Source organism: Neomonachus schauinslandi, chromosome 5 (assembly GCF_002201575.2).
Source record: "Neomonachus schauinslandi chromosome 5, ASM220157v2, whole genome shotgun sequence".
NCBI classification, from domain to species: Eukaryota; Metazoa; Chordata; class Mammalia; order Carnivora; family Phocidae; genus Neomonachus; species Neomonachus schauinslandi.
In genome coordinates this window covers 111,381,212-111,397,601 of record NC_058407.1, presented here as the reverse complement: position 1 = coordinate 111,397,601, position 16,390 = coordinate 111,381,212, and the positions used below count along the sequence as shown (strand labels likewise).

The 16,390-nt window shown below is 43.0% G+C and overlaps 1 protein-coding gene across 1 annotated transcript; it reads right to left on the bottom strand.

Moving 5' to 3' along the window:
• Positions 1-15,335: 15,335 nt before the first annotated feature.
• LOC123324843 (proteasome maturation protein-like) lies at positions 15,336-16,121 on the bottom strand. Its single transcript, XM_044914981.1, has 2 exons — positions 15,787-16,121; positions 15,336-15,508 (listed from the first exon to the last, which is right to left on the bottom strand). Exons 1-2 carry the CDS (start codon positions 16,119-16,121, stop codon positions 15,418-15,420), a joined length of 426 nt encoding a protein of 141 aa, XP_044770916.1. The 3' UTR covers positions 15,336-15,417.
• Between the last annotated feature and the right edge of the window lie 269 nt (positions 16,122-16,390).

Below are 16,390 nucleotides of genomic sequence, written 5' to 3'. Positions count from 1 at the left end.
GAAGGAGATAGAGAGGAAGTTCTTGTGGCCAACAGCTCCAGGCAGCCATTTTAGGCAACCCAAAACAAATCCAAGGTAAACAAATCGGTGGGTACCTCTACAAAAGTTCCTTTATAAAGAACCAAAGGTTCAGGAATGGTGATTCTATTTTTGCAAACTTGGAGATATTCATCAGTTTCCTGGTCCAGATTTTTCAAAAGGCATGTTTCTGTATGGACTGTGGGAATGGTTATTCTCTTGCATATCTCTTGCGTATCTGACAGAGGGATGGCACAGGTGAAATAAAATCAGGGATTGTCTGTCCAGGCCACGTTAGGTCCATGGAACCTAAGCAGAGAGAGTGGCTATCATCCCAACCCAGAGCCGGGCCCAGCTATTGAAAGTGAGGCACTTGCTCTCCAGAGCCCTCCATCTCGAGGTACAACATGTTTCTCACAGGGCATTGAGATACCCTGCTACACAAATAAAGAGTGCATAGAGATTCGGTGCCCACTATCCCCAGCATGAAGTTTTCCCCTAGGATATAATTTATAAATTAATCTTTTTTCAAAAAAAGAAAGAAAATGATTTCAACTAGTGGAGAAAGGCTTCCAACCCAGTAGATTTCTTAAATTGTTCTTATGAATAGAACTGTTTTTCTAATTTCTTCCCGAAGTTTGTGTATGATATATTATTACACCAGAATGTGAAACCAGCCAAATGAGCCCCAGGAAAGAAATGTTGCTCCAAAGTAAATATAGGAACTTGGTTAATGCCACATGATCAGATATCTTGCAAATAAGACACACAATTAAAAAATCATCGTATATGACATTGGGAGTTACAGATTATATGAGATAGTCCCCCCCATGCTGAAGTGGAAATCTGATATACTTATTGAGCCTTGAGAAGAATTCTGGGAAAATGGAACTTTGAACCCGTATAGGGAGGAGTGGGTGATTATGTAGAAATATGGCGGAAAACTAGGGGACACAGAGGAGAAAAAGCAGATCATAAATCTTTAATAGAGCAAATGTTCAGCAAACCATTATAGCTGCATTTGTGGACATGAGGCAATTCTCAATTTTTAGTTAGCACCAGTCGAAATAAAGCTGCCAGGTTCAATTTGATTAAAGCTACATATTTAAAAGGATCTTCTCATGGCAAGGAAATGCAAAGTGAAACAGCGGTCTACTTATTTTAAGTAAAACAGTAAAATTCCACTAAATGAAAGAATTAAGGATGGGGTAGTATTTTTTCTTTTTTTAAACCTTGCTATACTGTGGCTTTTACCTTGCAAAGTGTACAATTTAAGAGATACATTAATAAGTTTACCTTTTCATAGCATCAGAAAAATAAGTATAGGGTAGGAAAATGGAAACTGTACGGGACAATAAGACAAACTATGAGAATCTTATTGCACAGCTTAGAATAAGTCATTGCCTGGGATTGGAAAAATTGCTTTGGTAAAACCTTTTTATATTGTGGTATTATTTTACTTTAAAGAGCCAACTTAGACGACTTGGGATATATATTTAGGTAAAATGTTGGGAAGGGACTGTCTTCAAATGAAGATCATTCGGCAGAAAAGGATATTCAAAGATTTCCTTAGAAAACCCATTCTAACCTCTCCCCTCCCCTGCCTTTTCTGCTGGGGGAAAGTTAATGTAAATCCCCCCATTTTATGGGGAATGATCAGCTTTGTTCTTTGTTTCATGTAGATGGAACCCCGCTTTCTTGACATTGAGCATCTTTACATTTTTAGGGACGTTAAAGTTTTTTCCTTCTCTGAAGTCTTACAAATGGTTGACACGTGTCCAGCAAAATTGTAGACCCTGGTCTTAAAGGACCAAAGACTGAAATGGAGCTAATTTCCTACAATGATTCTACGGCCTGGGGAATTACCTGAGGAAAAACCTGCCTACTGCCATTTATTGAACTAATTAAAAATAAAAACATAGCTTTCAATAAAAAGTATATCTCAGAGCATGATACTAATTAGGTTTTTTTTTTTGCCTTATAAAAAATGTAACCTGATCTTTCTCTTTTGAAGGCTTCCAATGCTCAGTAAATTTTGTTAATTGGCTTATTAAGTTTCCAATGCTGGTATAGTTCCTGTTCAGACTTTCTTATAAGGGCTCACATTGATATCCTTGTGTCACCTCTGGTCTCAGATTGGGTTTTCTTCTTGCAGCCCAACAAAAAGAGTAGAATCGGTGTTGGAAGAGAGCTTAAAAGGTGATCTGGCCTCATCTCTGCCTTCCAGCAAGTGTACTGTAAGCCAATAAATGAAGACATGCAATGTATAGATGGGGAGGTGACTAAGTTTAGACCACAGGCAGCTAGTGAGGTCAAGACGAGACAGAATTATACTGCCTAGTGGTATAATTCAGAAATCCAATACTTACCTATTTCAATAACAATCATGCTGTGGGGAAGAGGGCACAAACCCATGATGCAGATTTCCATCAGAATGATACCTGCTACAATTACTTTAGAGAGTGCGTTTCCAGTGACCTTTGATCATAGGCGCCCCCCACCCCAACCTTACCAGTGCTATGTGTGGAAGTCGTACAGGCCTTCTAGTCACCTTTTATAGGAGTTTTTTAAGAGGATGTTTGAGGTAGGAGATATATCCCAGCAGTCAGGTCTGTCAAGACCTTATATTCCATCTTTTAATATGATGTTTGCATGGCTTTACTGGTCTTGGAGAAGTGTGTAACCTTGTGTAATAAAACCATGGCCTTTGAGTAAAGAGTCCTTTCTAGTTTTGACTCATTCAAGGTTTCTAAGTGGAACATTTTTTCACGAAGATTTCCAGTTGTAACCAAGGATCCCTGAGCTCAGAAGTAAGGTTTTTCCTAAATATTTGTAAGAAAGAGAGACAATTGTGGGACAGATTTTATCTGGTGCACTGAGTACTTTTGAAGTCTTGGGTAAGACTGGACATTTTGCAGGCTTTCCTTTGTGTGTCAGGGAAATTTTCAACAAGGCAGGCAGCTAGATAGAAGAGAAACACCGGCCTCTTTGGAGATGAAAGTTTTCAAACCGGGGCATGCCAAATTCATCGGAGGATATTGCCTCAAAGGAAATATTCACTTTCTTTTGAAAATTCATTATATAAAGCCCATTGTGTGATTAGGCCAGTTGTGTGATTACTGAGGAACAACTAAAAATAATAAATGATTGCCTCTTCAAAGGCATATTAACATTGGGTAAACTTTTTGGTGGAAATTGTGAGATGTGGATATCCTAAATGCCTGGCTTCCCGATGGGTACAACACAATCCGTACCCATCAGTTTCTAACTAGGAAAGCTCCTGTCCAGCTATGGTATGGAGAAGAGTTGAGGCTTTTAAAAAAATTCCTGGGAACATGGAAAATATTTTACATTTGAACTTCAGAAGAAAGATCTATTTTTCTGCTCTGGTTTTGGCTCACCAGAGAGGTCTTGCCCTTTCATAAGTGGCAAAGTTACCTCGTTAACCAGCACTGAGCACTGCTTGGACTCTGCTCTGGGCAAGAAGCATCTGCCCCCCCCCCCCCCCCCAGGCCAGATCTTATTTTCATGACCAAATCTTGAGAGATCTTGAGGCACTAAATCCACAGCTCTTACTCACTCAGCTCTGAAAAGAAAGCATTATCAAAACGAGCACAGGTGAAGGCAGGTGACTGCAGAGGAAACTGTGATTTTTTTTCCAAAAGACCAGCAGGCTGTGGTCTGGTGATGTTTTTCTGACATTCCCCAGATCTTCCTCCTCACATCCAGTGTAGTGCCACGCTGTGCCTGTCATCAGAATATGGTGTGTGATTTCGCTCTTGAACCAGAAAAACAAGTGAAAATACTCAGTCCTACTTACCTAGTCAAAATGCACATTGAGCCAAAAATAATTGCTTACATTAAAAAGCAAGAAAAATCATCTTAGGAAGACATGACTATCATGTCCCACTGAGCAAGGAGAACCTCTGCGATCAGGCATGGTTGACATTAAGAAATGGGTTCCCTCTCCAACCCCTGCCCCTGCACCTACATAAAATAAGGAAGTCAAACATAGGCACAGAGTTTTTAAAATAGAGAAAGGATACTTTGATTAAAATATACAAAGGAAGACATGTTATAATAAGAATAAGAAATTGAAAATGGAAAGACCATTTCCACCAAGAAGTCATCCTGGATTTGGCAGGAATAGCGTTGGATTTTTTCCCCCTATCACTGCATGTCTTCTGTTTAATGCTGAATGTTACGGCAAAGCCAAATGAAATATATTACATAGGACTTGATTTTAAAGGTTCAGGAAGCTCATATCCCAAAATAGCAGAGAGGGAGGAGAATTGAAGCGTTTTCAAAAGTCAGATAACTATCAGACCCAATATATGTAAATGGGTCAAATTTCCCTATCAAAACAAGGCTAAGGCTTTTCTCTCCCCTTTGTCCAGAAATACTTTTCTTAACAGAACAGAGAAATTCACAGAGTTGTGTATAAATGAAGGGTTTGTAACTGCAATCACATCTTAATGTCTTCACTTTTTTTTTTTAAAGATTTTATTGATTTATTTGACAGAGAGAGACACAGCGAGAGCAGGAACACAAGCAGGGGGAGTGGGAGAGGGAGAAGGAGAAGCAGGCTTCCCGCCGAACAGGGAGCCTGATGCGGGGCTCGATCCCAGGACCCTGGGATCATGACCTGAGCCGAAGGCAGACGCTTAACTGACTGAGCCACCCAGGCGCCCCAATGTCTTCACTTTTTAAAAGGAGTCTATGATGAATCCTTCCTACAGAGAAGGATTATTTTGTAATATGCAAAACCACCTCTAAGAGATGTGAATATTGGGGCCTCAAAAGGAGGCTCCTCTGTACTGTACCAAAGCTTTACTAAGCGGGTGACTGTTTCTCTGATATGTGGTGATCACTTTCTCTTAACTCCTTCCTTTTAATTCAGTTTAATGCTGGTTGCACTTTTGATTATGTTTAAGGCACCTGGGGAGATGGGAGTCAGTGGAGGCCATGCCTTGAAGTTGCTTACAAACCAAAGGAACCATAACATTCAGCTTCTGTGTTTGCTTTATGTATGGATTTCCAGGTCTGTCTGTAATAGATTCACATAACTTTAGAGACCAAATTTTAATCTATAAACTATTGAAGAAAGAGACACATACACGATTCAATCAATAGAACAAATGTAGCCTAATATACAGATGAATTAATCTCCTCTAGACTGATACCACTGATAACCACAGTACTATGTACTTGTACGGAATCTAGAAATCAGGACAATTCGTTCAAAAGTCAATAAAAGTCAGATCAATGGGAACCAGAATATACTCGTGCATATTTCTGAAGCTTGCAATTAAAACTTGCAGCTCGGTAAAGGATCTTTTGGAAACATTTCCTTATAAAATCAGTGGCCTGTCTGTCATTCCCAAGACACACTAGGATAACGTTGGGGAGGACAGGGAACAGGGTCTTCTCTGCTTTGGGGGACCTGAGCGCAACACCAGTGTCAGGGACATAGGCCACTGGGGTCTCTTGGGGATGAAAGAGAAAGCCACCACACACTTAGCCTCTGAAGGATGTGAGCCACGGAAGCTCTGGGTCTGGGGCCAAGACCAGAGAGTTCTGATACTGGGGAGAGAAGCTCCAAATCAACCAGAGTGGATGATTGGAAGCCATTTTTCTTTGCTCACTACAGACTCACAGCTGCAACCAAGAGAGGAGTTTTTCCTTTCAAGGAATCCTGGGTAGAATGCATTCTGTTCAATGAAATCTTTAAAAAAAAAAGTCAAGATCCCTGTGGTAGGTATCGGTCATTGGTTTCCAGTTACTCAACCCTTTTACAAGTCTTAAGGATCCTATAAACTTTGAAAGTTGTAGTAAAATATTTATAGAGCAAGTCAAAGAAAAGTATAAAACAGTAGTCTAGGTGACATTTTGACATGACGAAAATTCCTCTCTACTCTCTGACTTTTTGATTCATGAGCGTATAGGTACCTGGCCTGTTGAAATTCCAGCTTCCTTCACTCCATAGACCTGGAGCTGGGTGATTCCCACAGCTGCTATGTTCTTTCACTTTCTTTCTTTCCAGTGTTTACTTTAGAAATCCAGGAGACGATTCTGATGAGAAGTGACAGTCCCAATCCACAGTGCCACAGCTGAAATCTCTCAGGTCATTACCCCTTCTGAATTTCCAGGGAAGGGGCGTCGGAGCCACGTCTCCACTGGGTATGAGAAAGCCTGGAGTAGCAAGTGCTGTTGCAGGTTTTTAGGGCAGATATAAATTGGAGGCCTGAGTAGTAAAATCTGCCACCCCAAAGCCCTGAGATACTCTTTATTCAAGCAATCCTAGGACCCCGGTGGAGCTCCATTGGGAGCAGTCACATTTTGCCTTTGTGCCCTCACTTTCCCAGTCAAGGCTTAGGGTCCTTTCCTTCCTGGCCAGGGCGCGGGGCGTCTGATGATAGGGTGCTGCTCACCAGCTGTTGCCACACCACTAAACAGTGGGGACTGATTTTAAGCAAGGAATACGGGGTTCATAAACATGCGCAGGGCAGGAAAACGCTATCGCATATAAATGTGTGCAATATTATTCCAGGAAAAACATATGAATGTTTTGGAAGTCCTAAGGGACTTCCTAAATAACAATGGTACGTGGCAGCCAAGAGGTTTTTGCTCAAAGAAAGCCCAAGATCATAACTGAAAGTGTGTTATGAGGCAAGAAAAGGTCAAGAACCACGGACAAAAATAATGTCTTGTTTGGTCCTGCTACCATAACTCTAGGGGTGAAATTAAGTTCATGTCCCTTTCTGCAAAAGTATGCTTATAAAGTAATGAGGTAGGTGTCTCAACAAATATATCTGAATGAATGCCTCCGAATAAACGTGGCCTTCAAATTAGCCCTTGGTGAAGACTCTAATTTCTATGACATAACGTTGGCTTACATTCCTTTTTGTTGTTGCTTAAACCATTTTTTTGAAACTCTTTGCTCAACCCCTCTTACCCCTAGATTTTTTCTTTTAAAGATTTTTTCATTTGAGAGAGAGAGAGAGAGAGAGAGAACATAAGTGGGGGGGGGGAGGCACAAAGGGAGAGGGAGAAGCAGACTTCCTGCTGAGCAGGAAGCCCAATGTGGGACTCGATCCCAGGACCCTGGGACCATGACCTGAGCTGAAGGCAGATGCTTAACTGACTGAGACAGGTAGGTGCCCCTCCCCCTAGATTTTTAAAATCCATTTTTCCCCTAGATTGTGATATACACCACTCCTCTGAGACTCTTGAGGCTTTGTATATGTTACTATTGAGAATATACCTATTTAACTCTGTAATTAGTTATTTTCTGGGTTTATGTCCCATACAGGAATGTATCCTGGCACAGAGTAAAAGTGTACAAAAAAGTGTGTTGAGTGAATGACCTTAAGAGGTAGTTTGCGATCCATGCAAAAATAATTTGCCTAATATTTTGGGCTTATATGTTGTTTTACACCAAAGCAGTGTCACCCGATGTGATCACCTACATTCATTCACCAGCTCTGTTTTCAAGTGATTTTTGGTTGACTTTAAGAATCAAATGCACCTTCTTGGTATAAAGATTTATAACCACTGAGACTATTTTAAAAGAATGTGCTCTTGGCTCTGGAGGCAATCCCAAAGGAGGAATTTCCAAAATATTTTGAGCCATGACTACATCATTGTGTAGTGATGCCCAGTGGAAAAATATTTTTTAAAGCAATAGAGCCATTCTGTAAAAGTTACTCAGAGTTACTAGTGGCTGAGAAATCAACTGGCTGTTGTGGCAGACTTCCTTTGTTGGGGGAAAATCAGCAGAATTTCAATTTGTCCATGAACAATCATTTGTGTAATGAGAGCCATCGTCAACTGACTCTAGGTATTGTACAATGAGATGTGATGTGTTTTATTTAATATAAATTAAGTCTAGCTTTAGCAGGACACTGTCCCCATGGCTCCTCTGAATATGGATTTAGATTGTGGTGATTGTCTCTAAGATTGTTCGAGGAAGATGTATGCGTGTGTGTGAGTATGCATTGTGTCTGAATGCACGTACATTTTGTCAAGTTACTCGTTTAAGGACATTGCAAAACCCAGAAGGGAGCCTGACCCTCTCCTCACTTCACATTGGGGAAGACTGGGAAGGGAAGGTGAACCAGGTTTAGCCCAGTGCTCTCTGGGTCAGAGTCCTAAGCGTGGCGTTATTAAGGCCAGTAGATGGAAATAAACCATTGATTATTGTGGTTGGTGTTTGGGGCCATAGAAGTTGCATTGCAGCTGGTGTGGGTTTAAAGGTTCCTCTTGTAGGAAGGGGAAGCTCCCCTTGCCAGTCATCTTGGGGTGAAGGACGCAGGCCTGGCACTGAGGTCTGGGGCTGCAAAGCCAACACTGGATTCAGGAGTGCGAAAGAGATCTGGAGATTTGTTGAGAAGATGCTGAGCCTACTCCCTCATGTGAAAGTTAGCCAAAAGGTACAGGGAGGGTCTGAGGTTGGCTTTTAGAGCTGTGAGCCTCCAGAGGAACCACTTTTAATAAGCATGTAAATGTTTCTCTGAGTGCAATTTTGTCCACCCTCACTCTTCAGTAAAATTTTATTAAACAATCTGACTGTTCCTAACAGTGCTTTGGGGAATTACAGGCAGAGTTGGTGTCTGCACTTGACTTGAGGTGGGGAAGGCAGAGAGGCCTGGAAGAAGCCGGCTCTTCACACACAGCTCTTCACTTCAAGCTCAAGGTGTCCCAGCAATCAGAGTCCACTTTGGCTAGCATTTGGGGGATGGCCTCTTCACCTCAGTCAACACTCCCAACCTGCTCCTCAGTGGGCAAGGTGGATCTTTATTCTTCATTTCTCAACTCTGGGGCTCTGCTTTCTCTGGATCTATTAGGGAGCCTCTCCCATGGGCCTTCCAGTATTGGTCGGTGTCTTCAACCCTGCTGGTCTGCACTTGGGGCCCTGCCCCCTGCCACTCACTGTTCTATCTCTTCCTGTCTTCGGCCTTCCTGTTAAAGTCTCACCCACGGGGCGCTTGGGTGGCTCAGTCGGTTAAGCATCTGCATTCGGCTCAGGTCATGATCTTGGGGGCCTTGGACTGAGCCCTGTGTTGGGCTCTCTGCTCAGTGGAGCCTGCTTCTCCTTCTCCCTCTGCCTGCCACTCTCCCTGCTTGTGCGCGCTCTCTCTCTCTGTCAAATAAATAAATAAAATCTTTAAAAAAAATAAAGTCTCACCCATTCCATTCTGACTTTTCCTCTACCCATTGTCCTGGATGGAGCCGAAGGTTCAGCTCCATTTGTTATTGGGAGGATGAGGGTGAAGGACAGCATGTCTCCACTCTGGGCCATGTAGATGGCCCTCAGACTTTTCCACCTGCTAAGGACAACTGCTTCCTAGAGAAACTCTTGAGTATGATTATACTGAGTCTCTCTTGTCCACTTTAAATTGTATTACAAAAGCCCCCCTAGGGTGACCATCAAGAGGGAAAAAGGCTTCCCAATACACTGCTATGAACACAGAAGTCTCTCCAAGCTGCTAACTGCTTGATTTTTAAAAAATCTCCACAAACATTGAAAACTCATGAAGTGCTTCATAAATATTTTCTGACACATTCCACATCTCTGGATCTCCAGGGTACCTGGCAGAGTTGAGAAAGTTTGGGCAAGGCAGCTTCCCTCTTTCCCGCAGGGGCCCAGGAAACCAACTTGACACAATTAGGTTACATTTTTGGTAGAACTGAGTGGGAAGCGTCATCAGCAATTTTCCAGCATATGGATTCCCAAACAGGGAGCAGTTGGTGTAGCATCTTATTAATTTGATTGCATTACCAAATCGGAAAATTGTCTGGCCCACTTAGACTGATTTTAAAAATGAGAGACAATTCAAAGACGTTTTTACTTTGCAAGAAACTCTTTGGGAACACCATGTCCTAGGAAGGGATTAGGAAGGAGGTCTGGAATCATGCCTGGTTCCGGTCGGCCAGCCCGTCGCTGAAGTGCTGAAAGGAGCACTTTATGGAGCCTGAGTGTCCTACGTATATGATGAGGTGGGCAGAGGGCCTCGTTGATGGTGACATCACACTCACGGCCTTCTTATGTTCTTATGTCCTGATTCCCAGGAACACCAACTTCATAAAAATATTTCGCTCACTTAAACTACCCATTAACCTTTCTAAGTTGGCTAATGATTAATGTCATTAGCCTCAGGATGGGATGACAACTCCCCAAGAGGGTATAGCACCCACAAAGTGGGGTGGCTGTAAGAACTCTAGCCTGCTGTCCTCAGTCTGTCTGGGTGTGGAGATAATAATGGTTTTACCTCTCCAGCAGAGCCTTTTATTGCAGCCATAATTATGCATCTGTTCGGTTAGCACCTGCCCTTCTAGTTGGGAGAAAGAACCCAAATAACAATGTCAAGTTTATCAGACCTGCACGAGGTGGACACCACAAGTGACGTGGTGACCTGGTGTGTGGGAACCAAAGTCTCCAGGTTCTGAGTCTGTTCTGATTCCCTTTATCCTTGGCCTCATTCTATCAGGTTCAACTTTTATGATATTGCCATTTCCATAGGTCAAAAATAACCAAGTATCAGCAACTTCCTAGGGTTCGGGCCAATAGGTTTTGTTCTCAGTTCGTCTAGATCATAAGTCACAGGTCGAAGGCAGCGAGCAAGGAGAATAAGACTCAAGTGAGAGAAACCACAGAGTTAGGCGTAGTACATTTGTAGTGAAGGCCATATGGTTTTTGTACACTTTTGTCCTAATGTTATATGCACGTGGCTTTTGAGCAGTCTCCACTTGGGTTGAGACATTTAAGGTAATGAGTTCGTAAGGTTTCATGTCATGACAGTGCCTAAAAATAGTTTCCCTGGTATTTTCATTAAGTTATGAGGGATAAGAGGGTTGTGTTTACAAAAGAAATGTTTGCAGTCTTAAAGGGCATGTGGGACCCTGCAAATAACGAAGGATGACTGCAGTCAGGAAGACTTGTTTGAATTAGTAGCAGGTGGAGTTCGAGACAGCAGAAGTCACAACTTGTTCCACTGTTTAATGATGGATAAGGGAAATGAGAAAGGAAGAGTTAGCATTGCTTACCTACCCTGTGACCCATCTTTTCATGTATTTTACTTTTCCATCCTCATAAAGATCCAGTGGGACAGGCATTGTTATCTCTGTAAGTGACAGATGCTCTGAGCAGTGTTAAAGAAGGGTCAAGGTCTGGGGGTGCCTGGGTGGCTCAGTTGGTTGAGCATCGGACTCTTGATTTCAGTTCAGGTCATGATCTCGGGGGGGGGGGGGGGGGGGGGGGGGGTGGGGGGGGGGGGGGATGTGAGATCCAGCCTGTGACAAGCCCTGCGCTTAGCAGGGAGCTTGCTGGAGATTCTCTCCCTCTGCCCCTTCCCCTGCTCTCTTTCTCTCAAGTAAATAAATCCTTTTTAAAAAAAAGCGCCAAGGTCCATATCACTAGACATTGGCAGAGCCAGAATTTACACCCAGGTCAGTCTTATTCAAAGCCTCACCATTTCCTTACACCTAGAATGTTCTGGGCTGGTCTGGGTTGATGCCTTTGCTTCCAGCATACTCAGAAGTGTCCCAGTTGGGGGCCATGCATACTGCTAGCACTTACCTACCTCATCCGTCCTCTCAAAAAGGATCTAAGGAGGTCTCTTCCCATATAAAGCCCGGTGTTTTGGGGTTGCATTAACATTTTGCTCAGACACGACTGCTCCAGGCGTCCTGCCTTTAGCTACTCCCAGGAGGGCTTAGAACTCAGAGTCAAGGAAGTATATTCTTTCAGTAGTGTCTCTGATGGTTGTGTTAGCTGCATTTTCTTGTGAGAAATCCAGGATAAAAAGGATTTCTAAATCACTTTTGTGCAAGACAAAACGGAACGGTGTTAGAACCTTAAACTGCCAAATTGTTTTTGGGTCATGTGATTGCTCTAGGTTGATGAGCCATTAAAGCAAGTAACAATTATGCCAGGCCCTTGAGAGGAGGATGGGAGAGAGGGAATAAATAGTTTTGATGCTGGCTTTTACGGTTGCACTGATCCTCAGAGTGATTCTGTTTTAATCAGCGCCCATGGTGAGGGTCATGGATAAATACCACTTTCGCAGGTACATGCAAGTACTAAACTTGGAAATAATGAAGACTAATGTGGTAATTTAATACATATTAATCTGTTTGCTTACTTATTCTGCACCTGTCACAGCCTATGAACCCCAGCAACCTAGAGGCTACTAATTCTACCCGGTTGCTGGACACACAAAATAGAGAAATGCCAAAGAGAAATCACGGAAACTTGGCCTGTCCCTGGATGGTAACTGGATCCATTATTGCTCACGTGCCTTATCTCTCCATTCTGTTTGAGCTTGAGTCAGCTGCGTGCACAGAATTTCCTCCGAAAGGGACAACAAACGTATATAACATAGCATTCACGGCGTGTTTTTGCCCATTTGCTCCTTGAATGACTAGGAGGTTCCAGTAGATTTTTCAATTCAGTCACTGAGTACAGGATTTGGCATAGGAGGAGTTCAACGAACATTTGAATGGTAAACATTTGCTGAGTTCCTATCCTTATATTATCCAGAAGAAGTGTAAGTACTCAATGTTTTTTCCTGGAAATGATGGAGATACTGATATGAAATAATTAGACCTGAGGCATTTGGAAAGCAAAACCAGGAAGGTTAAAATAAAGTGAATTGAAGGTAATCAACCGCCAAGTTAGTTACCGCAGACCCCCAAATGGTCATATCTCTCTAGTTGGCTGCATTTTGGGGAGCACATGTTCCATGGGTCTGAGCTCCAGGGCGGAAAGGTCATGGACAGGGGAGTCTGGGCGACCTGAAGGTAGTAGTTCAACAACTCGGCATGTGGCTTTTCTCCTCTCCACAGTAAGGCTAACCATGTCTACCTTCGGGGATTGTTGTAGAGATTTGCAAAAAGGTAAGGGAGGCTGTACACGATGCATGGCACAAAGCAGGACTCAACGCATGGATGGTGGTCATTCCGGTCCTTGTGGAGGAGACAGGACTTGGCATGGGTCTCAGCGACACATCAGAACTTCAGTAAGTGGAGGGAAAGAGTAAAGGCATCTTCCATGCTGCTGTGTGGAGTTCTTAGTCCTTTATCGTCAGAGCCATGTAGTTTTGCGTTGTATGAATCTTCTACAGTCTATTGAAGTTTATTTGAGTTGTTCCCACTTTCTGGCCACTATGAGCAATATGGTGTACGCGTTTCCTACGGGGCAAACCCAGCACATTATGCAAATTGGAGGGCTGTGGACAACAGTTATTCTTTCACAGTTCTAGAGGCAAGTCCAAAATCAAGGTGTCTGTCAGGGCCATGCTCTCTCTGAAGGCTCTAGGGCAGGATGTATTCCACGCCTTTCTCATAGCTTCTGGTGTTATCATCAGCGGTCCCCGGTGTTCCTTAGTTTGCAGACTCATCCTCCTTTGTCTCTGCCTCCGCTATCCCATGGGAATCTCCCTGTGTGGATCCCTGTAGCTTTTCTTCTCTTTTCATAAGGACACTATGATATTGGATTCTGGGCCCACCCTATTTCAGTATGACTTCACCTTAACTTAAATAATGGTGTTTGCAGCTACCTTATTTCCAAATAAGGTCACATTCTTTTTCTTTAGAGAGAAAGAGGGAGAGAGAGAGGGAGAGCATGAGCAGGGGGAGGGGAGGGGCAGAAGGAAAGGGAGAGAGAGAATCCAAAGCAGGCTGCACGACAGCGCAGAGCCCGACATGGGGCTCCATCTCATGACCTGAGCTGAAATCAAAAGTCAGACGCTTGGGCACCTGGGTGGCTCAGTTGGTTAAGCGACTGCCTTCGGCTCAGGTCATGATCCTGGAGTCCCGGGATCGAGTCCCGCATCGGGCTCCCTGCTCGGCAGGGAGTCTGCTTTTCCCTCTGACCCTCCCGCCTCTCATGTGCTCTCTCTCTCTCATTCGCTCTGTCTCAAATAAATAAATAAAATCTTTAAAAAAAAAAAAAAGTCAGACGCTTAAGCAACTGAGCCACTCAGTTGCCCCCAAATAAGGTCTGAAGCTCTGGGAGGACATGAATTTTAGGGGGGCACTATTCAACCCAGTCTATATAGCTATGAGCATTCTTGCACCTGCCCTCTGGTGTACCTGTACCAGGCGCTTTGAGCCACCCCTCCGTGCAGATGTTCTTCTGCTGAGATGACTGGGTCCTAAGGTCTGTGCATTTTCACCTTCACAGCATTAAAGCCAGATTGCTCTTCCAGTCAGTTTTGCCAAATGACTCTCCCGCAAGTTGCGTGTAAGAGCTCCTGTTACGGTCAGAGCTAAAAAAAAAAATGTCCCTAAAGTCGTGTGTGGAAAGTGGTACATAGGTATGGCTTTATTTGCATGTCCTTGATTAATATTAATACCCTCCTTTGTTTTCTCCTTTGTAAAATACCTACTCATGTCTTTCGCCGGTTTGCTTCTTGGGTGGTTTATTTTATCCTTAACTTTTTTGGACAAACTCCTTCCCGGTTGCATAAGTTTGTGAACGTTTTCTTTCAGTCTGTGGCTTGAATTTTTACTCAATGGGGTCTTTGATGAAAAGAAGTTCTTAATTTTAATTAATTGACCCTTAACAGTCCTTTCCTTTCAGGTTGGGGATTTTTGGTCTTAAGAACCCCCTCCTTCTACTTTGAAGCCACAAAGATCTTTCCCTCTATTTTCTCCTGAAATGTTGAATTCTGTTTTTCACATTGGAGTCTTGAAGGCCACCAGGAAGTGATTTTTGTGGAAAGTTTGAAATTGGGATCCAATTACATTCCCCCTTCCCCTCCCCCATGGATGATCAGTTAGCTTTACATTGCTTTTCCTTTCCTGGTGATCTTCAGTGTCACCCCTGTCATTTTAACAAGCATGTGTATACTTAACATGTGTAAGTCTGTTTGGGTTCTCTAATCATGCGTTTTCCCATCAGTCCTTTGAGTTGTTTCCAAATTTTTGCTCTTATAACGATTGTGTGTGACTCCCAACTTTGCATGTATGTATTTGGTACAGCCCTGCTCTTTATTTCCTTAAAATGAATATCTAGATGTGATTTTGCTATATCAAAGAGTGATTTTGTTTGTCAGGTATGGACACCTTGCTCACCCTCTCCCATGTGTGTGTTCTTACCACACTCAGGCCCCGACTCCCTGCACCAGGCCAGCACCCCCCGTGTGGGCAGCCTCTTCACCTCTCTCTCGGGGCCCCCACAGACAAGCTGTGGAAGGAAGGAAAGGGAAGATGACAATAAGAAGAGCGTAGGCGTATTTATTATTTTAGTGATAAATTAAGAAGTCACTCTCACAAAGGCTTTACCAATCTTTTTTTCATGTGTCATTACTTTTAATGTTGTGTACATCAAATTATAGTAAAAAGATGACTATAAACAACATGCAGCCCCTCTATTTTCATGAACAGCACAACAGATTACAGTAAACCGAGTTTATATTCCACCATCAAGTGTGGTTCTCCCATTAGTTCACTTTGTGACGGGTCATTAAGAATATCTTCAAATCCGGGGCGCCTGGGTGGCTCAGTTGGTTAAGCGACTGCCTTCGGCTCAGGTCATGATCCTGGAGTCCCAGGATCGAGTCCCACATTGGGCTCCCTGCTCGGCGGGGAGTCTGCTTCTCCCTCTGACTCTCCTCCCTCTCATGTGCTCTCTCTCTCAGTCTCTCTCTCTCAAATAAGTAAATAAAATCTTTAAAAAAAAAAAAATAAAATAAATAAAATAAAAAAAGAGAGTATGTGAACTAATAAAAAAAAATTAAAAAAAAAAGAATATCTTCAAATCCAATAGTCTCATCATTACCCCTCAAAATATCCAGTGAAAGGTTTGAGCTTGGAAGAAATGGAAGACGCTGTACCTGCTGCACTGCCTTGAACTCCATTTGTAATTTTAGTGGAGCAAACAGACCCTGGATGTTTCTTAGTGTGGAAAAATTCATTTTATCTTGGTTGAGCTGGAAATTTTTTTCTGATAATTCAAGAGGCTGACTGGGCAAAAGTTCATTTTTCACACAAGGAAGGCCTTTTCGAAGAAGATCATGACTTTCAAAAGGTCCACTTGCTGAAAGTTCAGTAACTGGAATACTGTCCTTTAACTGAGATCCAAGTCCTCCGGCATTCATCTTCACTTGCTCTGTGAACAGCCTCTCAGCCCCGTTGCCGTCAGCCCAAGGCTTTACCAATTTTACCACCTTCCGCCACCTGTGTGTGAGGGGCCCAGGTGACTGAGGGGGAGCTCCATGAAGGCAAAGGCTGCTGTATCCTTCACACACTCCCTGGCATGCAGCCGAGGCTCAGTATAGATGTGTCAAATGAATGACTTTACTTCTCATTTTCACCAGGATTTTACCATTAAAAAAAAAAAAAATCCACTTTGTCCATCTGGTGTCAA